Source organism: Silene latifolia, chromosome Y (genome assembly GCF_048544455.1).
Source record: "Silene latifolia isolate original U9 population chromosome Y, ASM4854445v1, whole genome shotgun sequence".
In the NCBI taxonomy this organism is placed as follows: domain Eukaryota; kingdom Viridiplantae; phylum Streptophyta; class Magnoliopsida; order Caryophyllales; family Caryophyllaceae; genus Silene; species Silene latifolia.
In genome coordinates, this window is record NC_133538.1 from 115,027,982 (window position 1) to 115,053,871 (window position 25,890).

The 25,890-nt window shown below is 41.1% G+C and overlaps 1 protein-coding gene and 1 long non-coding RNA gene across 2 annotated transcripts; one reads left to right on the forward strand and one right to left on the reverse strand.

Annotated features, from left to right (window-relative positions):
• Positions 1 to 15,776: 15,776 nt before the first annotated feature.
• Positions 15,777 to 16,253, reverse strand: LOC141628770 (uncharacterized). The gene has a single exon (XM_074441862.1). It carries the CDS (start codon positions 16,251 to 16,253, stop codon positions 15,777 to 15,779), a length of 477 nt encoding a protein of 158 aa, XP_074297963.1.
• A 1,458-nt stretch (positions 16,254 to 17,711) lies between these two features.
• Positions 17,712 to 19,971, forward strand: LOC141626404 (uncharacterized). Its single transcript, XR_012535985.1, has 2 exons — positions 17,712 to 17,999; positions 19,682 to 19,971. It is a non-coding gene; the product is annotated as an uncharacterized LOC141626404 (long non-coding RNA).
• Positions 19,972 to 25,890: the final 5,919 nt, after the last annotated feature.

The following is a 25,890-nucleotide window of genomic DNA, read 5'->3' on the forward strand; positions in this document are numbered from 1 at the left end:
GTTTGAGGGTTGTGCATGTCGTAGTATAATTGGAAGTAGAGTGTTGGTGTAGCATAAAGAATGGATTTGTATATTGTGGTTGATAGTCTTAAAAGGTCATGGGCGTGCTTGTAGTAGTTCGATGTTTAGGAATGGGAGAATATTTCAATAGTGTTGACAGTTGGATGATGATGTTATGAGTGTGAGTAAACTTCGAGGACGAAGTTCCTTTTAAGGGTGGTAGAATGTAACATTTCGTTTGATGTTTATGAGTGTCTTGATATTGGATTTTCTAGTGGATGATATGTTACGGAGCTAGCAGCGTTTGTGGATGGTAGTTGGTAGAGTATGGAGTTAGTGTCGAGAGAGAGATAATGTAGTTGATACGATATCTTGAGCCATGTTGTGGAGGTAGGAATGGTTGGTGGAATTGGTGTTACGAGTTCCTGTTTTGTAGGTTGCAGTTTTGTTTTGAGTTCTTAGTTGCGTTGTTGTGTCTTGATCGAGTTAGTATGTTTATTTTTTAGTATGGGTTCAACTTCGGGGACGAAGTTCCTTTTAAGGAGGGAAGATTGTAATACTACGGTTTTCTATGTCTTTGGGTACTCTATCGAGTGTGGCTTACTCTGTCGAGTAAGTATGTTTGTATACGAAATAGTAGTCTGCCTGATGGGTACTCGATCGAGTATGTGTGACACTCGATCGAGTAAGGGTCACTCGATCGAGTAAGTTACTTACTCGATCGAGTAAGTTACTTTTACGGGTTGTTTTGACGGGTTTTGATAGCAACGTGAGAAAGATATATAAACTTAATCCGTCATTTTCTTTTCACTTTTACACTTTTCTAAACTTCACAAAAGAGAAAACAAGGTTACTTAGTTCTCCTCTCTCATATTGCTATCAAATCCCAAGGCTTGTGTCGCCGTAATCCTGAGTTCTTTATACCGTTGAGACTGTCATATTCTGGGTATGATCCTTGTACCGTTTTTATGTTGATCCGTTGATTTTAGTTGAAACCCAATTGGGTAAATTGGGGGTTTTCGGAGTATTGTGTTTATTAGATGGTGATTCTATGATTGTATGTATGTATAGGAGGAGGGTTCGTAGAAGAGAGGTTTTGAGACAACTGCTAGATCGTCTGATTCTGTGATTGCATTCCAGGTAGGGTTTCCATACTCAGTATTAATTACATGATGTGTGTAGTGGTTATATTATTATTGTTGATTTATCGTACTGCTGGTGATTGTGACGGTTGTTTATTAACATCGTTGATTGTTGTTGTTGTATCTGTCTGTGATCTTCGGGGTGCGTCCCTAGCTGAGCGGAGTCACTTGCGGGAGTGGCTTCATGCCCTTGATTCGCCTTCTGTGGAACCCGCCATAGAAGGGATGTGCACATTAATGAACATGGGTTTATCGCTCGATGGAGATGAGGGGGCTTAGGTGGGAACGGCTGCGGTCCCCCACTGGCGGTGTGGAGTATCTGTTGCGATGGGTACTCTGGCTGGACTACACACTTTAGTGTGTAGTCAGTTATATGGAGATTGATTGAGGAGTTTGAGGCTTGATGTGACGATTGAGTTGTTTGGCATATGTCTTATCGTGATTTGTATTGTGTATTTAGTACTGACCCCTGATGCGTGTATTTTATATAGGTATTTTGTACTTTAGTTACACGTATTTCTATGCATTTTGTGTAGTGTTTAGCAACAAATGTCCCCCGAATTGTCTACTTTAGTTTGTCTTGTATTATTTGCAGGTATGAACCGGAATTGAGCATAATCAAGCCTAAAACATGTCCCTATGCATGAATTTAGGAGATGAGTTGAGTCGGAGCTTACAAACTACTATTTTGAGATGCGCAAAGAAGTAAGATAGCTAGCCGAGTAAAGGAGGAACTTCAAATTACTAGTGCCTACTTTGAAGAGCCATATCTCGAGTTCTACAACATATTTTCAAGTTATTATAATCTCAGATGAAAGCTTGTCCTCTTAGCTTTCCAACGCCACCGGAAACGCCCTGTTTGGCCAAGTAACGAAGAAATGGCAGCCGTTTTAAGTTCAAAGTCGCGGCGAATTGTGCAGGCCGGAAAGTACTCGATCGAGTACAATTGTGTTCGATCGACTCCTTTTTCTACTCGATCGAGTAGTGCCTATTTAATAAGTGCTAGATCGAGTACCTAAAGTACTCGATCGAGAGGTTTTAGCTTGGTTTTGCTCGATCGAGTGATATAAAAGTCCTCGATTGAGTAAATCTCTATTGGGCTTGGGCTTTTTAACTTTAATTTGTTTTTAGGTCAAATAAAATCGTCTTTCCTATAAATAGGAAGACGAGATACACATTACGGCTCTCTTTTTTTTTTCTCTGTTACGGATCTTGGACACTGTTCCTAGACACTTCATAATTTCTTTCCTCTTTTCTAGTGTTGACTGCTTTCCTCTCTTTTTCCGGATCTACTGTAATTCTCTCTTTTCCCTTTTCTCTCTTTTTATTTAATGTTTATTTCTCCTCCCTTTATCATGTCTAGCTAATTCTCTCTGCTAGGATTAGGGGATTCGATGAATGAATGTTAATTGCTAATTAGTTTGCAGATTGTCGTTGTTGTTTTTGTCTATGTTGTTAATCGCTGCTTTAATTGTATCTTGCTGATTGAATCGATGCAATTAGCCTTTTTAACTTTGGTAAGCCTTGACCTGGACCGGAAAGTTGGAAGGGGTGAGACCTGCAGTGAACAATAGAATGCTTTAGTGAGGGCGGAAGCTAAGCTAATAGTATTTTAGGGCGAATTGAGACCGGAAGGAGATATTCACTGCTCCATAGACCGACACATCGACTAATCTGTGATCTTAGCTGCAATTCACTGACGTTCATTGATGACCCGACATCCTAGTTTTCTCTCTTTCTTGCTAATTTCTCTTATCTTTATTTCTCTTGCCTTAATCTATTTAGTTTAGTCAAAACAACCAAAACCCCCGATTGTGACATTAGACAGACCGAGTAGACAAGTAGATAGTAACCGCCTTCCTGTGGAGATCGACCCTACTTACTGCTAGCTTCTGTTAGTGTAACTAGGTATTTTATTTTTGGTACCTGACGGCGGTATCAACCCCGTTGTTTGTTTTGTAAAACTGTGGTGATCCATTCGGGGATGGTGAGCAGTTGTTGAGCAGGTTTGATATGATGCATATGGGCTAGCTGGGATGAGTCATCACTTGCAGTTAGAAGAGTCTTCCGCTGTGTCAGACGATGTCCTTAGTTATTCAGTTTTGTTAGCAGACAGTTTTGGTTTGGTTATATTTCAGTTAACAGTTTTGGGTTTGAACATGTAATCACTTAAACCGTATTCTACTTTTAAATTATGTTTATTCATTGTCTTATGATTATCATTGCCTCGGGTAACCGAGATGGTGACGTTCCTATACTTGAGTGGTCCTAGTAAGGCACTTGGAGTATGGGTGTGTTACATTGGGACCCCCCTTCACTCCTCTAGAATTACCTATGTTATGTATCCTTCCTCTCAGAGGCGGCTCAATAGCTGTGCAATTAAGTCCTTTACACGGGCTCAAGAATAAAGAGGGCCCAAAATTTGTCATGCTGTAATTGTTCAATAAAATAATTAAAAAAAAAAGAAAAAAAAAATGAAAAGAAAAGATATACTCTACAAGTAACGCCGCTCCATCTCCTCTTTAAGGCAATAAACAAAGTCACAAAGACCAATATTAATCTGACTACTCTGACATAGTGACATTCTCTCATTCTATTCATTAATCAAAATTGCTATATCACGCCCCCTGTTTTATTTGTTACGCCCCTTACTTTTTCATTTATTCCTATTTTATCCTTGGACTGTTTAATTAATTAAAGTAAAAAATATTTCTCGTTTTTTAGTTTATGGTTTTCGGAGACGGTTTTTACAAAATTATAATCGGAGACGTTTTTAAATTATTGTTTCATAATTATTGGATTTTGGTAATATCTTTTACAATTGTTCCGGGTGTAATTCCAGAGCAGTTATTTGTTACCCCCCGTGCTTGTAGAATGACGTCTTTGGTTGAATCCTCCTTGCGGTCTCCTGAAACAATGAACAAACTGAGGGCTCGGCTTTGGACCGAGCGAACTCACTCCGACGTTCAAGTCAGTAAACTTAAAGAGATAAGTTGTTGTTACTTGGCGAAGTACGTATTGTAGAGAGATAAGGAAGATGTTACCAGATGAATAGTGTATTTTAGGTTAAATTGTGGATCTCCTCCTCAATGAGAGTTGAGGAGTATTTATAGACTTTCACCTTTTGTCACGTAGTGGCCAAGTGGCCAAGTGGCTAGCAGGTGGAAAGACTTGTCTACCCTCGGCCGAGGGACCCATGGCAGGCCGGCGGGCCCTGTTGACTCGCCGCCGAGGGGTCTTGGATATGAGCTCGCGGATGTGTGCCCCGGCTGGCTAGTTGTACCAGCCGAGACCCAAGAGACAGGCCGACGGCCGCGCTCGGTTAAAGTCTAAGCCGTTGACTTCTTTGTGGATATCTTTGACCTTGCTCAATGTGTTGACTTGGTCGGCGGGTGCAGAATATGCCCCATCAATTTGCCCCAGCCGTAGTCATGCCGTGGTATGGGCTCCGATGTATGTTGAGCGTATATTCTGCGTAAGACAAAAATTTTTCTGCCCCGGCTTCTTCTACCTCGGTTTGGTTCTGCTTAGGCCGTACCATATCCCCCCTCCACATGGATGGGTAAAGGGCATCCGATGTGGAAAAGAAAGTGACGCTGGCCGAGACCTGGGTTGGGAGTGCTTGGTTGTTTTTGATTGCCCCGGCCGTGCTACCTAGCTTGGTTGATCATATGGCCGGCGGAGAACAGATACTTAGGAATTTGTTGAGGAAGATGAATAGGCGAAGATATGAAGGGGCGTGTTGAAGACGCTTGATCACTGTTGCATTGATTGACGTTCAACTGTTGCAACGATTGACATTCCGTGGTTGCATGTCGACACGTGTCATTTCGCGATTGATTGGCGACGTTTCATGGGTCGTGCCCTGATTGGTCCTTCTTCATGGGCTTTCCCTATAAATAGGGCGATTAGTCCCCAAATTGGCCACCAATTTCATTCTCTCTAAAATTTTCTTCTCTCTAAACTTTCAAGGGCTTCTTTCTCTTCTAATCTTGAGTCGTTACTTGGCTAGTGCTTTTCTTCAAGGTAAACAAACAAATTTCTCTTTTTAACTTGTAAGTTTTGTTGTAAACATGTCTTCTCATGATCTGGGGACCTAGTAAGCTGCGCCGGGGTTCCCCGTCGCGTCTTGGTGAGGAGGAGATACTAGACGCCCCCCGATAAGGTCCGGGGGCCCTAGGTCTCCTTCTCCCGAAGTTGACCCAAAGGTTTTGGAGGATTGGGAGGACGATGATGATGATGATGACGACGATGATGCTGAAAGGGCTCGTCCTAATGAGGGGAGGCAGTATGTCATGGATCATGGCGACCCTTGTAAGGTCGGCCCTGACCGTACTTGGACCCATAAGTTCGCCAATTGTTCCGGCGAGACCTTTTTCGAGGGCCATTTCTATTTTGGTAGGGGATACAAAATTGTTATCCCTGAGGAGGGTCGGGCCATCTGTTGCCCTCCACCGGGTTGCACCGGCGTATACATCCGGCACCTGGAGTACGGGCTCCGGTTTCCGCTGAATGAATATGTCATGGCCATCATTAGAGCCATGAACGTCGCTGTGGCCCAACTGCACCCGTTGGCTATTAGGACCATAGTCGGCTTTGTCTGGCTCTGTCTCTTCAAGGGGGAAGTCCCAACGGTTAATTTATTCCGTCGGCTTCACCACCTTTGGCCGTCGTTTTCTGGTCGCGTCGGATGGTACAGTGTGCAAATGGAGCCGGGTTATGTCTCCGTTGATAAGCTTTCTTCCTGCAAGGACTGGAAGGACCGGTGGGTGTACGTTGAGGTGCCGGATGACTATCCGCTGCCCCGGTCCTTCCAGCACCAAGTTAATTTGCGGTGCGAGACTAAGGCGGAGCATGACAGATGGGTCACCCGGAAAAAGCTTAAGATGGACGCCAAAGGTCCCTCTTAATGAGGATGAGAAGCTGGCGATGAGGCTCTTTGAGGCGGACAAGAGTGGGGTGCCGAAAAGATGGATTCCCCCGACGCAGATCATTCTTCAGGATGAGCTGCTCTGCCATGTCGGCCTCATACCGGCCCTAGAACAGGGTGAGTGGGGTCGGTGTGAGGCCCATCTCTGCTCTCAATGTTTCTGTTTCTTGAACTTTGATTTACTTCTTCTACTTAACTCTTGCTTTATTTCCTTTGCAGACCACTTTGGACCGGACCTGTCTGAGGATATCCTCCGGAGAATGGGGCTGCACAAGGATAAGACCGTTGCTGATTTGCATCCTAAGGCCCTAGCCCGTGATCGCAGAACGTCGCCGAATGATCTCATGGATCAGCAGCTGAAAGGCTTGAATGTGGAGGCGGCCCAGGCGAAGGTTGCTAGTAACATGCCGCGCCGAACGCAGAAAACAAAGTCTTCGGCGGCGAAGGCGTCGACATCCGTTCCACCTCCCATCCCTTCAGTCCAGAAGGAGACGGTGGTGATCATTGACATTACCAATGGGGAGGACTCCGATGCAGAGGGGTCTCCCCTTGTCCGTAAAAGGAAAGAGTTCACCCCTGCTGCTGATGCTTCCGCCCCTGCTATCTGCTGCAATGCTGCCCGCGAAGGAGATGCGTCCTCCGAGCAAGAAGGCCAAGCATGGTACAGATCTATCCTGTGGCTCAGACTTAGCCGGTTCACTAGGCGTTCCTGATGACATGCTCTCCGATATGTCCATGTATATTGACACGGATGCTTTAATTGAATTTTTGTAGATCAACCGTCGGCAGTCGTTCTCACTTTGTGCGGCAATTAGAGAAGCGACCGAGAGGGCGGGTGATAGAAATGTCACCGTTGACTCCTTACTCCGAAGGTTTTCCCCACCGAGCTTGTGGCGGAGGGGGACGAGAATATACAAGAGGTCGCGAAATGGACTCGGCTAGCGGCTCCCACATTATGGAGCAAGAGAAGACCATGGTGAAGCCGCCCACACTCGAGCGGCTAAGGCTTGAACTCGACGCGGCGAACAAGGAGGCTAAGAGGGCCAAGGCCGAGGTCAAGAGGCGTCCGTCTTGAGAGAAAACTCGGGGAGGACGCCGAAAAGGAGGTCCTTCTTTGAGAGAGCTAAGACCGAGGTGCGGCGGCTGAAGCTGCTAAACTGCTGGAAGGGCGTGACCTTGTTCAGAAGCACGCCGACCTTTACCGCACGCAGAGGGACGAATGGAGGGGCATGTTTCAGGCCCATGGGAAGGTGGTCCGGAACAAGGATGCTATCATCACCCAAAGGGAGGAGGACATTGAGACGCTCCAAACCGTTATCCTCCCTAACATGTGCGCCCACACGGGACCCGGCCGAAGAAGCTGCCAGGGAAGTGATTGGGGAGCTCTTCCCTCTCGATGGCTCCTTTCCATGGGACAAATTTGACGAGCTGTTTGACGACAAGCTCGAAGCTAAGGAGAAAGCCGCGGAGGAGAAGGCCAAGGAGGAGGTAAGGGTGAAGAAGGAGGAAGAGGCGGCCGTGGAGAAGGCAGCCCTTGCTGAGGAGGCTAAGGCGGCCAAGGAGGAAGCCGAGAGGATGAAGGCTGCCGAGGGTCCGCCGAGGCCGAGGCCGCCAAGAAAGCCGAGGCCGAGGTCCGCTTGAGAAAGCCGAGACCGCCAAGACACTTTCGGGTCGCCCATCAAAGACGATGCTGCTAACGCTGCTGATGATAAGCAGCAACAGGCATAGGGAGACGGGCGGTCGTCATCAGGCTCACCCGGCGTCTCGGATAGTTTTAGCTTTTCGGGAGCCAATTATTAAGCCTTTCCTCCCTGCCATCTTTTGGCGCTTCAAATGATATGTCTGTAACCTTTTGCTTTTCTTTTCCTTGTATTTTGTACAATTTTGGTAGGTTGTGTTTTGGCTTATCCTTATGGGGACGGCCGTCGTCTGTATTCTCCTCACTTGTAACCTGTTATCATTTTTAACAAGAATTTGCTTATTTTGCCTCTGGCTTGGCCGAGGTCTTTTCTTGTCTTCATCTGAGTTGTCTTCTTACGTTATTAATTGAGCGCTTCTTTTGTTTCCGCCTCGGCCCGGCCGAGGCAGTTTAGAGTGCGTATCTCAACTGTGTTTAACGTTTCTAAGGCATGTTCGATCGCTTTCGCGAGCATCAACAGCGCTGGTAGTGACTGCCGTGACGCCTGCTTCCTTATAGTGACTGTCGTGGCGTCTACCTCTTGGAGTGACTGCTGCGGCGTCTACCTCTTGGGGTGACTGTCGTAGCGTCTACTTCTTGGGGTGACTGCCGTGGCGTCTGCTTCTTGATGGTGACTGCCGTGGCGTCTACCTCTTGGAGTGACTGCTGCGGCGTCTACCTCTTGGGGTGACTGCCGTAGCGTCTACTTCTTGGGGTGACTGCCGTGGCGTCTGCTTCTTGATAGTGACTATGGGGGAAATGAACACTTTGATGGAAAACTTGGACGATTCTTCATTAGATATAAACATGCGTCGGGGTGCCCACAGTTGTCTTGGGCACCTCCGCCGCTATACAAAATTTTTCCCGAGATTGTCAGTGTCCTAATGGCTCATCAAAGGCGCACCCTCCATGTCCTCCCACCCGGTGTGTCTTGAGGGAGCATCGGACCTGGGAATGTACTGTATCTGGAAGGACTTCAATTTGGCGGTGTCGGCTTTCACCCTTTCCAGGTATCTTATCATCCCGTCGTCTCGAGCCTCATACTCTCCACTAATTTGGTTGGCCACCAATAGTGAGCATGTTTTCACCACGACATGCTCCGCCCCGGCAGCCCTAGCTAACTCGACTCCATTTATCACCGCCTCGTATTCGGATTCGTTGTTTGAGGTCGAGAAGGTAAATTTCAAGGCGTGCTCAAACACGTCCCCGTTTGGGCCGGTGATAAGGATGCCGGCTCCTGAGCTGTTCGCCGTGGGGGACCCGTCAGTAGTTATCTCCCATACGCCGGGATTCGGTTCTTCTTGGTCGGTCGGGGTTCCTTCAACCATGCCGACGTTGGTATTCATCGGGTCGCCCTCCTGCTGCAAGGATAGGCTCTTCCCCTTCTCTGACTTCTTTGCCACTTTGAGGGATTGCATGTTGCACCCTCTGGCGGATATCTGGGTGTTGACCACCTCGTCCTTGGAGACGAGCTTATGCGCTTCCCCCCGGTCCGAGACATACATCAGTGTCAGGGCCCGGATGGACATCACTGCGTCGGCCTCGCTCAGAGTGACTCGGCCTATGAGAACGTTGTAGGCGGACGAGCCGTCGATGACTACGAACTCAGCTAGGATATTCTTAGCCGCATCTCCCTCGCCGAACATCACTGGCAATCTGATCAACCCCAGGGGTACCAGGCCGGCCCGGAAAATCGTACAACGGATTGGTGCGGGGGCTCAAGTCTTCAACCTTCGGGGCCGAGGTTGAGAAAGCACTCCACGAACATGATGTTCGTGTAGGCGCTGTGTCAATCGGGCACCTCTTGACCAGGTGGTTGGATATGTCCAAGTGGACTACAAGTGGGTCGCTGTGAGGGGCGATGACTCCCTCGTAGTCCTTCTTCCCGATAGTCATGTCGGGGATGTTGGAAGCAGGGACCGCTGTTTTGGGCACAAAGTTGATGGCCTGATACAGCTCGTTCAGGTGCCGTTTGTGCCTGATGCGTGTCATTTATATGATGTTTTACATCTCTTTTTACACGCATTTCAGAGCTCATTTGTTTAGTTTATGCTACGTTTCTCCCTATTTCCGTCTACTTCCGTATTTTGTACTTTATTGCAGAAATGTGAAGAATTCAACGGGAAATCGAGCCAAATCCGCCCCCGAGTAATCTGCATTGCAAATGACGTAAAGGAACTGCTTAAGGAACGAGCTTGGTGCGCAATCCAAGGCCCAAAGGGCAAGTCCACGTATTTTAAGAAGTCAATTAGCGGCTCGGCCCGATCGATCGACTAGACCCATCATCGATCGACCAACTATCGGGATCCGAAGCTCTGTCTTGAGATCCATCGATCGACTTCCTCGCTTAGTCGATCGACCACATCATCGCTTCAGACGAGAATTAAAAGATTGAGAAACTTGAAGCCCGTGAAGTTTAGGTTTAGGAAATAATTGTTACGTTAGTTTGCTATATAACGTAACCTAGAAACATCGAAATAGGCATCCGACTTTTATCGAATTACATATCAAGTTTTACATTAAGTTTTCACTCAAGTTCTTTAACGAATAGTTAGGGTTTGGGATTATTGTGAGCATCGAATTTCGGTTCTTAATAATCAATCTTTCCCCCGCAATTAAATTATTTCTCCTGTTTACTTTCAGTTTATTTATTTTGCTAATAGATTAGAATTGCTAGTAGATTCCAAAACCGCTTGATTATTGCATGTTAATTGTTTCCTTTTCTGTTTTGAGCATGAATTCAGTAGCTAGTTTTATCGTTCATGTTGTTGTTTCTGCCCTTAGCATGAGTAGCTAAATCTATAGTGCTAGGATGTAGGCGATTTATGGCATAGGCGGCACTAGATTGAACACGGACGAACCGAACCAGCGTGTCGGTCGATCGACCGACATTGTTGGTCGATCGATTGACCTTGTAAGGTTATCCTTCGTTTTAATTGTTCTTAATCTTGTATTTAACAAATCGAATGCATGCGACCAATTAAATACCTATTTTGTGACCGACCCATTAGATCGAAAGATAGGGAAGGTTATTTGACCACAATTAAATCGACTAAACTGTGCTAAGATCGAAAGATAGGTATAGTTTAGACCATTAGTCACTTTTCAAGACGAAAGTTAGTATTAGTGACATTAGGGACCTATAGCGAGATCGAGAGATGCTATTTGTTAGGAATGGACCGAGAGGACCTCTTATTTCCCGCCTTACCCGTGTTTGATTCAGATCGACTTGGTTTCTTTGCCGCCGAAGCTATAATGACCCGACCATCCTAGTACCCTTCTTTTATCTGTTTAAATCGTATTTTTAGTTTATTTTCTTTTTATTGTTATTAGCTATAGACCAACTCAAATCAACCCCCATAATAGTTACCTCGGATCAACATAAATCAACTAAAGTTTACAACGCCTCCTTGTGGTTCGACCACTTACCACTAGCCTAGGTTAGTCTTAATAGGAGATTATAAATTTTATCTTTGGTACTCACAACGACGGTATCGGTGCCCATGAGCGGACCCACCGTTCTCGTTGTCCCCGATGACAACATGGATCACTCCTATCCGTTCAAAGACGGATTTCTTATTTGAACCGCCGCCTCGCTTTTGGCCTTTGGCAACATACTTGCCGAGGCTCCCCTTCCTGGATCGGCTCTTTCAATGGCATTCTTCGGATGCCGCGATTTGTCGATAAGGTGACCGGTGTGGCCGTGGTACTCACAAATCTTGGCTCGTGTCACCGTCTCCCTTCGGCTTGGGGGCCTTTCCCACTTTTGGCCCTCGTTCTTGCTCGGGCGAAGACCTCGGCGGCAGATACGACCGGGGGGTGTGATCTCTGCACCGCTTCGGTAGTACGTTCCCGAACTTCCCGGCGCCCGCCGAGCTCGTTTCTGGCGGACTGTCGGCCGTGACCTATTATTGTCACGGCATCTTTCATCCGGGTTGTCCTCCGTGCTTTTTTCTCTCTCGAGTGCCGGCCTCGGCTGGGCCTACCTGGTTTTGTGGTAGTCCTCCACTTTTATGGCTTGATCGGCCATCTTCTGGCGGACTCCGAGTTCAGGCGCCGCACTTGATGAGCTCATTCTTTAGGTCCCCTCTTGGGAGGCCTTTCATCGATCGAAGGCCGCCGATTCATTGCTCGACTCACGAATTTGCTTCGAACCTTGGCGTCGAACCTCTTCACATAACTTCGGAGAGACTCGCCTCCCTCTGCCGATAGTCGGGAGGTCCGATGTCTCGACGGCCCTCCTCTTGTTGCAAGAATATTGGGCTAAAACGTGTCCCTTACGTCGGGCGTAACAAAGATATCCGACCCATCGGGTAGCCCCTTGTACCAACTTTGTGCCATCCCATGCAGTGTCGTTGGGAAGACTCGGCACCAAACCTCATCGGGTTGCTCCCAAACCGACATGTAAGACTCGAAAGCCTCGGTGTGGTCGGTCGGGTCGCCTCTCTTTTGTATGCTATGGGTGGCAACTTCACTTAGTCGACTCGGGGTATCTAGGACGTGGCGCCGAGGGGGTCGTCGACCACGTGTCGAACGACACGCGGCGATCGGCTCCTCACATCCCTAGTCCGGCTCCTCTCCCCGTGGCGGGAAGGGCTTCTTCTCCGACTACGGTGAGTCGGGCTTCTTCTCCGACTGGGTGAGTCGGACTCCTTCTCCGACTCGGCGAGTCGGACTTCTTTCACTCCTCCGGGAATGCCTCGTCGGTCTTTGCGGCGACGCCGTCCTCCCGCGAGTGCGGGAAGGACTCGGTCTACCACTAGCATTCAGGCTCCCCGTCTTGACAGCCCGCTTCCTCCGGTTCTCCGTTCAAGTCTCTTGGAGTCACATTTTCGGCCCTGGTCTCCTGGACGGGTTCCGCCGCTCTTGTCGGTGTGACGGTGTGAGCCGTACTACCAATTATGTCCGGAGTAGCTTCGGTTTATTGCATCAACCACATGTCCCATGATGGTGACCTGGTTGGCGAAGGGCAATGCGTATCTGGTATTATTGGCATCCCGTACTCCGGTTGAATTACCCGTAGGGTGGAGGGTCGCGCAACTCCATAATTGTGGACGGTATCGTCCTGGTAGAATCGGTTTAAATCGATCACGAATACTTCTTGTTGTTTTGACATCTTCTTAGCTTTTTGGGTGGGTTTTTGTTTTTTTGTTTTTTGTTTAGGAATGAATGTGACTAGCTTCAAGTATCTTTCCCCACGAGACGGCGCCAATTGTTCCAGTAATTCCGGAGCGATTATTTGTTACCACCCGTGCTTGTAGAATGACGTCTTTGGTTGAATCCTTCTTGCGGTCTCCTGAAACAATGAACAAACGAGGCTCGGCTTTGGACCGAGCGAACTCACTCCGACGCTCAAGTCAGTAAACTTAAAGGGATAAGTTGTTGTTACTTGGCGAAGTACGTATTGTAGAGAGATAAGGAAGATGTTACCAGATGAATAGTGTATTTTAGGTTAAATTGTGGATCTCCTCCTCAATGAGAGTTGAGGAGTATTTATAGACTTTCACCTTTTGTCACGTAGTGGCCAAGTGGCCAAGTGGCTAGCAGGTGGAAAGACTTGTCTACCCTCGGCCGAGGGACCCATGGCAGGTCGGCGGGCCCTGTTGACTCGCCGCCGAGGGGTCTTGGATATGAGCTCGCGGATGTGTGCCCCGGCTGGCTAGTTGTACCAGCCGAGACCCAAGAGACAGTCCGACGGCTGCGTCGGTTAGGCTGTCTAAGCCGTTGACTTGCTGTGGATATCTTTGACCTTGCTCAATATGTTGACTTGGTCAGCGGGTGCAGAATATGCCCCATCAACAATAACTAATAATTATATTATAGTAAATGATTTTTGTTGAACTTTTCATTTTTGATTTAATTACCGCTTTGTCGTAACTGAGTTTGGGGCGATTTTTAGAATACTTAATTTAATATGTACCCGGTCTTAAAAAACGTATTTTCCACCAACTATTGCATTTACTTAAAATTTCACTAAAAAAAAAAAAAAAAAAAAAAAAAAAAAAAAAAAAAAGTGGCTTTGTCTTGTGAATTACACGACAGAACCATGGGTGTGCCATGTGGTTTACATGACATGTCCATGGCCATGTCTTGTAAGCCACATGACAGTGCCATGGTCGTGTCTTGTAATTTACACGATGTCCTCGCCATGTCTTGTAATCCACACGACGGGTCCTTACTGTGTCTTGTAAGCTACATGAGGCTAATTTTCGTATTTTTTTAAATTGTGTTATGTGTGCCGCTAAATTTTATTTTATTTTTTAAATCTTGTAACCATTATTCTTGAAACGATATAATCTTTTCATTCATTCATTCAAGACGATTTCTTGTAACGATTTAAAATCATCTTGAATGAATGAGAGTACGCTTTAATTTTATAAAAAACCGTCTCCAAAAATCATAAAATAAAAAACTAGAAATATTTTACTTAAATAAATACATAATCTAAGGACAAAATAGGAATAAATGAAAAAATAGGAGGCGTAACAAGTAAAACAGGGGGCGTGATATAGCAAATCCCATCATCCTCATCCCCTAACTAAAACTGAAAAGTCAACCTTATTCAATTAATTAATTCATCGTCTTGAGTCTGACATCCTCTCAAGTCTCAACATTCAATATTCATTTTAATTCATTATCATGTAAGGTTTTTTTTTTCTTAATCACTTATCTTGTTTTTTTCGTTCTACTGTTTTATTTTCTTTTTTTATTGTAAATATACTTATTTTTTTCTTTACTTAATTGTTATCCTTATTGAATTTATTGTCTATTTTTGTAAATTATGATAAAGTACTGCATTTGATGTTTAATATTTTGCCAAAAAAAAACAAATATTGGTTTTATTAGAAAATGGGAATTGTTTATATATATAATTTATAAGTTTTGGGGCCTTCGTCTTAGATTTTGAACAGGGCCACCAAAAGTCACCGGCCGCCCCTGCTTCCTCTTTGGCTAGTAAAAATTTATCCAATGCTGGTAGGATTCAATTGATAAAATCTGCCATCTTTGGACTTGAAAGCTTCTGGTGTTCCTGTATTTTCCTTCCTGCTGAAGTTATAAAGAATATTGAAAGGCTTTGTAGACAGTTTTTATGGCGGTATAGCGGGGAAAAAGAGAATGATTTTCTTTAGCTGGGACAAAATTTGTAGGTCTGCTCGAGCAGCGGATTTGATGTTAGAGAAATACTCAGTTGGAACAAAACTTTGATGCTAAAACATTTTGGGAAGCTTACTTCTGAGAATAGGACTATATGGACTGAATGGATGCATTCCTATGTAATAAAGGAAGCTGACATTTGGTCTATTCAGCCCCTCCTCTCCTCATCTCTTCTTTGGAAGCATTTCCTTCAGTTACGGGATATTTTCATTTAAAGGGCAGGTGGCTTAACAAATGCCAAGCTTTTGTTTCAGTCCAGTATAGATACCACCAGACTAAGACGCATTTGTCAGGTGTTGAGGGGGACTATACATGATCTCTTTTGGACGAAAGCTATTAAGGAGCCAGCCATAATGCCGAGGCATAGGTTAGTTTGTTTTGTTGTTGGCTATGCAAAATGGACTAGCTAATACAGATAATCTTTGTAAGACCATCCCAAGCAGAAGGTCGCCTTAATCGGGTCACCAAAAATTTTCCTCTTAATCGTACCTTATTAATCTTGACCCACTTTCACCCTCCTCCTGCCAGGTCGTCACGACCTCAGGTCACCAACCCAATCATTTTTCCACTTTCCAACATTTCCAATCATTTACCACATTCACTACCCCACCAAAACCTCGCTCTTACTTTTACAATTATTATTTAATAACATACTACAATTAAGTTATTCTTTTCATTTTTAAAATGAATTCTACTCAAATATGTTAAGTAAATTAATTTGATACTGTACATTAAAAAAAAAATTATTAGCAATAAATAAAATTTATTGAAAGCATGAGTCAACATATAAAAAAACCGCATACATAATTCAAAAAAAAAACACGAACTTAAAAAACATTAAATACTACGAAATAAAAAAATGCATTCTAAACTAATTCGAGTTACGGAAGTTTTGCCAAATATGCTCAATGAGATCATTTTTCAGAGCGTTATGAGTGGCACGATCACGAATCTCACCATGAATTTCTATGAATCGTTCTTGAGGCGATCTTCTAAGACGATGATATTCATATGGATCATCACTAGCTGAAGTCGGATTATCTTCTTTGAACACTGCGATTATGTTTTCATAGTTAAGATAAGTTTCTCTTTCATCTTCAACTATCATATTATGCATAATAATACAAGCCATAAGAACCTTCCCCATATTAGCTCGATCCCAAAGAAGACAAGGGCGTTTGATGAACGCAAATCGAGCTTGTAGGACGCCAAAAGCACGTTCCACATCTTTTCGACAACTCTTTTGTCGAGCTGCAAATAACTTATGCTTTTGAATTTGTGGCGCATTAATTGTTTTAACAAATGTTGCCCAACCAGGATATATACCATCAGCAAGATAATATCCCATATTATAGTCCGTACCATTAACCGAAAAAATTAACAGGTGGGGAAGATTCTTCTAAAACGTCATTAAAGAGTGGAGAACGTTCAAGAACATTAATATCATTAAGCGAACCTGGTGTGCCGAAAAAGGCATGCCATATCCATAAATCGTCACGCGACCGCTTCCAAAATGACCGTTGGCTTTGAACTTCTCCCAATATTGTCCCGCCCATGTCTTTGGGGACAATTTTTCCACTCCCAATGCATGCAGTCAATGCTACCCAACATACCAGGAAATCCACGAGCTTGCCCCATATGAAGTAACCTTCCTAAATCTTGAGGGTTGGGTCTGCGTAGATACTCGTTCCCAAAGCAGCTGATTACACCTTCGACGAACAATCTAAGAGAGTCCCTGATGGATGTATCGCTCATACGCAAATATTCATCTACTGAATCGGTAGAAGTACCATATGATAGAACTCTTAAAGCGGTGTGCATCTCTCAGTAATGGTGAGAAACTAGGTCTCCCATTACCGCCGACCCTTTGTTGGAAAAAGCGATCATTGGCGGATAAAGCATTAACTATGCGCATGAATAGATGCTTGTGCATGCGAAATCTGCGGCGAAATAGCTCTTCGGGATAAACCGGATCCATAAAGTAGTCATTCTACAATTGGTTATGACCTTCTTCACGATTCCTCTCAATGTTTCTCCTACGACGTCTAGGAGGAGGATTTGGTTGACGAATTCTTCTGTTAACGTATTCATTCATACGTTGGGATATAAAGTTTTGTATAGCCTCAGATCTTTCATCGGTTTCGGTTTCCCATTGATAATCGGAAAGCCTATTTTGATCGACAATATTATCGTTTGATGAATCAGAATTGGAATTTGACTCAGACATTCTAATAGTTATTTTTTGAGAGTGATTTGAAAGAAGGAAAATGTATGAGTGATTTTGTTCAACAATCATATGGGGTATATATAAGTTTTTTATGTAACGGCTATATTTCTAATCGAATGGCTATAATTAATCCAACGGCTATATTTTTAATCGAATGGCTATAATCAATCCAACGGCTATATTTCTAATCTAATGGCTATAATCAATACAACGGCTATAATTCTAATCTAATGGCTATAATCAATCCAACGGCTATAATTCTAATCTAATGGCTATAATCAATCCAACGGCTATATTTCTAATCTAATGGCTATAATTAATCCAATGGCTATTATCAGTTCTATTGACGTAAATTTTATATCGGAAAATTTACATAAATTTTTACATAAATATTTAAAATTATTTACAAATACAATTACACCAACCCATTTACAATTATTTACAAATACCACTCAAGTCTTTCATATAAATACAATTACTTAAAAAAAAAAGGATAAAAAAAATTAAAAACTTAAATACCACCCACGTATTCATATCATCATTCATCCCTATTTCATAAAATACAATTTCTTAAAAAAAAAAGAAAAAAAAAGAAAAAAAAAATAGGAAAAACGATGAAAGTTAAAGGTACCCACCAACTATCTATCATTCATCTCTATCATCATATCTCTATCCAGTATCTATCCAACTATCTACCCAAAAAAAAACCCCAAAAATCTCATTCATATCATCATTCATTGTTGATTTTATCTCATAAATTGCTATATCATTCATAAAGTTGGGTTTTATTTCGATTTGGATTTGATTTCGATTGGTTTTCTGATTGGAGATTTCATCAATTCATTCATCCCGATTTCATTCATGCAGGTAAATTCTTGTTCAATCGTTTTCATTCATCGATTTCATTCATCCCGCTTTCTGATTTATTTTCTGATTAAAAATTAATTATCGAAATTTTGTGGGAATTTTGTTGGAATTTTGTTAAATCGTTGTCCATTAGCGATTTATTTTGTTGGAATTTTCTGAGATTTTGTTGGGATTTTCTGATTTATTTTCTGATTCATTCATCGTTGCAAATTGATCTTTCGGGTTACATATTGATCTTTCGGGTTACATAATTAATAAGCGAGTTACATATTGATCATTGAGCTGATTGATGATTAAACCAACAATAAAAGCAGAAAATAAAAACATATTAAATAAACTAAATATCAGACATATATTTGTCCATTAGCTTGTCCTTCAACTCTTGATCTTTCGGGTTTATATTTTGTTGCGAGAGCAATGTGTTCAACCAACCCATCTCCATTTTTGTTTTCATTTTTTGAATTCTAATTTTTTCGATTTCAAAATCAGCTGCAAGCCTTTTTTGCCGAAAATCAATTTGCTCTTTCGTAGTGAGCCTATTTCCCTCCATTATTTCTCGGTCGTCTGCACTTATCATAGAATCAGGCACGACCTCAGGTGCTTTTCCATTCCGCTTCTTTTTAGCTGCCTCCCGTCCTTCGGGTCGTTCACTTGCGTCGACATTAAGACTAGACGGGGTTGGAACATTAACACTAGATGGGGTTCCAACATTTAGACTAGACGGGGTCCCGACATTTACACTAGAAGGGCTAGAATCCATTTCCGACCTTGACCTTTTTGAACCCGACTTAGAGTTTCCAGAGAGCTCAAATTGTTGTTTTTGTAAGCTCCACTTGGGGTGACCACTCATGATTTTATCGTAAACATAAAAGTCAGTAAAATCGTTACCATTATTCACCTTTCGAAATAATTTCTGAGCTAATTCTATGTCGTCGTTGATGTTAGTGCCGCTTCGTTGGGTGGTCGATTTAGAACTTGTGTGTAGCAACCAACACATTTACTCACAAACAGTATTGAGTCGTTTATAGCGATTTTTCATTCCCTCGATACTCCTAATCCCAAGTTTATTTTGATTTTGATTTTCCGTACGACTTTTTTCATATAGCTGAAATACATCATTCCATCTTGTGATGGTTCTTTGGTTTTTTCCAAGTATTGAGTCGGTACTACACATAATCCATGCGGACATAAGAGCTTCTTCTTCCTTTTCGGTCCAAATCCGATCATCCATTTTGGAATTGGATTGATTTTTTGTGGATGCTAATGATTTTTTTTTTTTTTTGAACAAAAAAGGGGGGTTTCTGATACAAATTCTTGAGTTTGAAGTTCGGACAACAAGATTTGATTTCCAAAAACATCGATATTTTGATTCTTTTGTCTATCCGAAATTAATTCCGTAAAAGTGGGAATTGGAGTACTTTGATTTAAATCGAAATTTTGAGAGTCTTGATATGTTGAATAATCGTCAATAGCATAACTTGAAAAATCAAACTCGTTTAAATCCATAATATATTTGAAAATTGAGAATTATATAAGTGTTTGAGTTATATTTTTTTTATGTTTGTAATTTATTTTAGGTAGGAGATTAAAAATATTATTGATTTGCATTTTTTACTTCTTCTTTTATACTGTTTTTTACATACATTTTTACTACACAATTAATATTTATGGTTGTATGGTAGGAGTTGAGAAAATTATGGATGAAAAAATTTAAGAGGACTTGGGGAAAGGGAAGGAAGTTGGCGTGTAAAGAAAAACAAGGAAGAAAGGCTAAAAAGCAACAACTATGTAGCAGAGAAGCAGAACAGCAGAGAAAGAGAAGCCTGCAATTTTTTTGTACTTTTTTGATTTTTTAATGTTGTAAACCAATAGCAATACGCCACGTGTAAGGTCACCAACTATTAACATTTTCTCTACTCAGGGTCATGGGTTGCCCCTGAGTTGTTCAAGGTCACCAATTTCATGTTGTTAATCCAAGTTTAAAGAGTCATTAGCGTGACCCGACAAGGTCACGACCCAGTCGGTGACCTTGCTTGGGGATGGTCTAAGAGAGGGTTTCAGATGGTGAGCAGATGCTCTCTATGCTATCAAGCTGAAGAGGGCAAGCATCACCTTTTCTTTGTGTATGGTTATTCCAACAAAGTGATGCAGGGGCTACTGAATTAGCAACAGACTAGACGACGTTTGAGTCTCAATCATGAGATCAGGAGGCTAGCTCTAATGACAGGAAGAAGTTGGAAGAAGAAGTTGGAAAAGTGTACCTTAGCTGCTGTAGTCTACACCTTATGGTCTTAACATAATGCAAGGCTTTTTACCGACTCTTCTAGGACTACGGATCAACTAATTTATATTATCAAGCACTTTGTTCGTATTAGAGTATTAGCTAGTTTACATAGTTTAGCTAGTGAAGAAATTATTGCTAGTTTAGCTTGATTAGTTTCCAAGCATTTAGTTAGTTTCGTTCCTCTAGAGGTGTCTCTTTATAAGGTGACTTCTTTCTCTTAATGAAAGCTGTCATTTCTTGAAAAAAAAAATGGTGTTATAAGGCTATAATCTTTGTGGGTGTTGCTATAATATGGTTTAAATCAAGATTTCTGTCTTAAAAATTTTACCAAATTCTCGGAAATTTTGTGATAAACATGCTAAAGTTTGATTTCTATGCTTACAGCATGGTTTAATTGTGTCATGTCATTTTAATCTTTAATTATGATACCTTGTGAAACTTTACTTTGAAAAATTTTCGTCTTAAAAGCTCAAGATGTCCGAAAATGGGTAGTATACATGCCCGAAATTTTGTTTTTTGAGTTAACTCCTTTTAATTGTCTCTTTATACCTCAGCTTTGTTAGTAATACCATGTACCATCTTATGTCGGATGTTCTGTCATAGAAATTTCTCAAACCTTTTGAGACCATGAATCTTTTCAAGTTTTGATTTTGTGTCTCATTTTGAGTGAAGCATGATTAGAATTGAGTGATAACTAAAGATATTGCAAGTTATTAGAATTGGGATTTGATGTTACATTGTTCCACAAGAATTTTAATTTTCGAAAAAGTTGTGCTTGAACAAGTTTTTGGTTTGATTAAAATACAAAGGAAGCCATGCCAAAATTTCTTTCAATTTGTTACTCATCAACTAAATTGTTGGGAAGATTTCATTCATTTTCAAAGTTATCTTGATTCTTACCATTTCTATCAAATATCTTGTGGTATGAATTTATTTTGTAGCATGTCAAGGAATGCAAGGAACAACCGTGGGAGATAACCACGCCAACAACCGGAGGCACCACCCGCTATCACGGCTCCAGGATTTCCGAGTGTGGAATTTAAGAGTGGGGCTCACCGGAACACCTTCCTTGCCTTGGTCGGGAGGCGCATGGCCGCCATTAGGTGTGTGTCGGAGGGTACTTTGACGGCCTTAGGGATTGAAGGAAGAGGTACATGACATCTTTCGTGTGCTTGTTATGGAGGGGTTGTACAACATGGCGGAGATAAGCTACCATCACCTTACCCTCGAGTTCTTAAGCTCGTTTGTTTATCATAAGGGGGACCACTCCGTGAACTTTAGGCGCAAGAAAACAACTTTCCACTTGACTAATGACGTGTTTGCGGACCACTTGGATGTGGGGAAAAGAACCGCAATTACCCATCCACTACGCCAAATCTGGCCATCAATAACGAGCGTATCACAACGGTTTAATGCATATAATAACGACACTTATATTAACCTTTTCCAAATATTGGTGGAAAGCTATACCGCGCTAATAAGAACAACAGTTTTCCTCGAAAATCATTGTTATTATAATGTGACAACGGCTGTTAAACAAACCGTTATAAAAAACGTTTAACGGTTTCCGAAAACTTGTTATAGAATCACTTTTATCAACGGTTGTTAGAGAATCGTTACCAGTTTAAGAAAACGGCATTTCGAAAACCGTTACTAAATTAACACCATCTAATTGGATTTTATAAAACACGTTTTATTTTGATAAAATTGTCAAATATCACTTAAAAGTTAAGTGTATATTAGTCATAAATTTATATCATTTAATTGTTAAATGATCAAATTAATATTTAGTTATATATGATAATTAAATATATGTTTTATAAATATTTGTGGGACAAATGTTAAAAGTCAGACCAAAAATTATTAATGGACCGGTTTTATAACAAGTAATACACTTGTTATTAACATGGCATTTTCCACTAATGTTTGTCTGCCACTTACATACTTCTGCTTTATATACCTCACTAGTTTTAAACCCGTGCAAAATTGCACGAGTATGTATTTGGGCCAGTATTAATGTTTTTGGATGTATATTTGTTTTTGCATTTCTATTGTACTTATCTAGTTGGTCTAAATCTACGAACTACATAATTTATGTTTAAATTTGTTATAAAACGTGTTCACATACACTGGTTTATAAGAAAATAACGTAATCTAATCTTGTAAATAAAAATTGCATACATAAAAAACTTTACATCCGGATAAAATAAATATAATCTAATATAATCAACTTTAACATATGCAAGTTATTTATCACGACGATATTAACGTTGCCTATCATTCGTACTTGTAGAAGTAGAAATTACTCGGTAGCCTATCATTATCATCTTCCGAATTCGGAGTTCGAGACTGATAGTAAAGTTGCTAGAATTTTTGCTCCAAGTACATAAATCCTCGGCGATGAACGGCGTTCTATACAGATCTGAGAGGATTGTTTTTTCTAAAAAGAACATATTTTAAAGTTTTTCGACTGTTAACTTATCGTGGTGTTATTATTAAAAAAATATTTATTACAACAATTGTGAATTATTTATTTAAAAAAAAAATTCAAAAAATTTTATTAAATTTTTTTTAATCACTTGTAAATTAAATTAAAATTTATTTGTTTTTTACAGTAAAAAAAAATTAAAATTTTGCTTTAAATTCTAGTTGAAGACTAAATTAACTCGGTTGCCTATCATTGTCACCTATCATTTTCGGTGTGTGCGATTGATAGTTAAGTTGCCGAGTTTTATATTCCAAGTAAATACTCCGTCATAATTGATTTTTTAAACAAAAATTTTGTACCATGTAGTTTTAAAAAATTATGTTGTGATGTTGTTGCTGCATGGTACAATAATATTAACCAAAATATATGAATATTTTATACTCCAAGTAATTACTCCGTCAAGATTTATTTTTTAAACAAAAAATATTGTACCATGTAGTTTTAAAAAAATATGTATGTAATTCATTTGCGTTTTATGTTCGATCCCGTATATAAATGTTATTCTTCTTGAAATTATGTAATTTTATTATTATGTAATTTTGTTTTAAAAATTATGTAATTCAATTTCATTTACTCGCATTTGTAATTCATTATGCGTATATGTTATTAATTTTACTTTCACGGAATGTATAAAATTATTTCATAATATTAATTCATAGAATTTTTTCATAATTTCATAGAATTTGTTGTGAGACGGAATTTATCGTATGTTTGAAAAGACGGAAATTTGAAGAAATAAATATATTGCACTCTCACGGGTCCCACCATAACATGAATTTCCAAAAAAAAAAAAAAAAAAAACCCTGCATTAATGACGTGGCGCGCTGAGGATTGAATATTGTCTTTTGTATTAATATAGATAAGATTATAGAGGATTGCATGGGTAAATTTTTTTATCAAAAAAAATCCTCCAAAATACTCATCTTGGCCGGTTAAAGAGAAAGAAAAAAAAAGATCACATTTCTTCATCTTTTCTTCATGAATTTGATCAAAAGTTGATTAAACACAATCAAAATAAATTCACAAATCATATTAAACATCAAATATTATTATAGTAGTAATATTTATAATAATATTCAAAGCTTTGTACTAATATATATCTAGTCCATATTATTAGTACTTTTTGGGTAAGTCTTGGGTTCAACCTTAAGGAGGCGTTCTACTTAGAATGCTAGATGGTTGGAGGACCATCTCAAGCTTGGAAGGTTTTTCATCAAGAGGATGAAGATGATCATGCCATTTTGTAGATAAAGAATAGGTTGTATTCTTGTCTTATTCCTTTTTTACTTATACTTATGCCATCATATTTGCATGCATGTAACTAGATAACTTAAGACTAACTAAAATTGTTATTTAGTTACTAATTAGAGGAGTTTAATTAGGGGTCTAGTTCTTTCAGGAACCCCATTGTATGACTTGTACTCTCGCTCCTTTTGGAAGATAGAATACTAGTGGAGAAATACTGATTATTCGATGCATGCGGTGCACCATTTTGTTTGTAGGCTGTACAATTTATTAAACCATGGGTGGTTTCAACCCCATACTTTGTCGTCATTGTTAGCCATATCGCTTCAAATTTGGTATCATTATAGCAACCATTCAGGCATTTGTGGAACATATTCTGGAATGTCCTATCATGCTTTAAGGATCTAAAGTGCGAGATAGCATTTTGTTGGATATACCATTGGCATAGCCTATGGCTGCTTTTTGGGTATATCTGCTCATGATGAAAGTGTGGACATAGGCAACCTACACGCCAAGCCAATCTGTGGACATGCAGCAGTCGGAAAGCCACGCTCGGTGACGTAAAAATGCTTTCGACCGGATCGCTTTAGATCGGTCGGTTTCGTCTCGGTGAAGGTCTCGAAACGATTGCTAGAGGTGTTCGGAGTCGCCACCAAGCAATTATGGGATACCTGAAAACCGTTCGAATCCACTTTGTACCTCGGTCAAACGAAGCAAAAAGCGGTGCTTGACATAGGTACTAAAGATAAGGAATCGTTCCTCTTTAGCATCATATCGCTAGAATGACTCTCGTTCGCCCTGGATAAGGTTGTCCACTATCCAAAGTTTCTGAGTAAGAGGTGAGGGTACGTATTGGGAAGCTCTTTAATCGAACACCCAATCTCGCCCGCGGTAGCGGCCTCTACTGATCTATCTTGGTTGGTTAAGTACAAAAGTTGACAAAATGGGTTAAATGCATGAATGCACATCCACAAGTTTAAACCTAACATTTGAGATTTGCTATGTCGGTTGTTTATCCAAGTATCAAGTAATTGATGTCGAGTTGGATTTAATGTTGATTTGCACACAAGACGGAAATTAAATATCCATTTACCGAGTTAGATTTATGGTGCTTAACATGATCCATTTGTTTTAAAAAAAGTATTTTAGAATGCAAAGTGTATAATGTAAACTCATCAATCTGATATATCCTGTATTCGGGTCAACCGAAGTCGGGATCGTCTTAAACGGGTGCTGGAAATAGGACAGGAGAAGTACCAGGCAGCCATTGAAGCACGAGCCTGTTGGCGATGCAAAGGGGTCTGCCCAGGTTTGAAAACTGGAATTCAGAGAGCCTGTTTAGGCGCGAGCTAGGCGATGACCCAAAGGGGTGTCTCCTGGTTGTTGAAAATGTTTGTGAAATCGTTTGTAAAAGGGTGTTAAAACCCGCATTTGTTGAAAAGGTCCTTAAGACCGTTTTTCTACTAATATGAAGAACGTGACTCGGAATCATTATCATTGTCTCGATAATATTCAATAACGGGTTCGGTTTCGCAAGCTTGACAAGGATAGTTTTGTCAAAAAAAAGGTGTAAAAATGCTTGATATGAACTAATTATATTAAGTTCATTGCTTTGTAATTAGTCAAAGTTTACCATCGTACTCGGGTTAAACCGACATAGTATGTAGAACCAAGGATGATTATCCATGTATGACTAATATGGTTTTTGCAAATGTAAACAAATGAATAAAAGGGCTTTAAAATACCCTTCAAAAATGTAATTAACCAAATATTATCACCGAGTCACAGATTAAACCGTCATGGTATAAGGAACCAAGGGTGAATATGATTCATGGTTAAAAATGCTCATCATAAAAATGATTTGAAATATTTGA

Excerpts from the sequence above, each read along its gene's own strand:
- LOC141628770 (XM_074441862.1), bottom strand. The coding sequence starts at position 16,253 with ATGGGATATTATCTTGCTGATGGTATATATCCTGGTTGGGCAACATTT.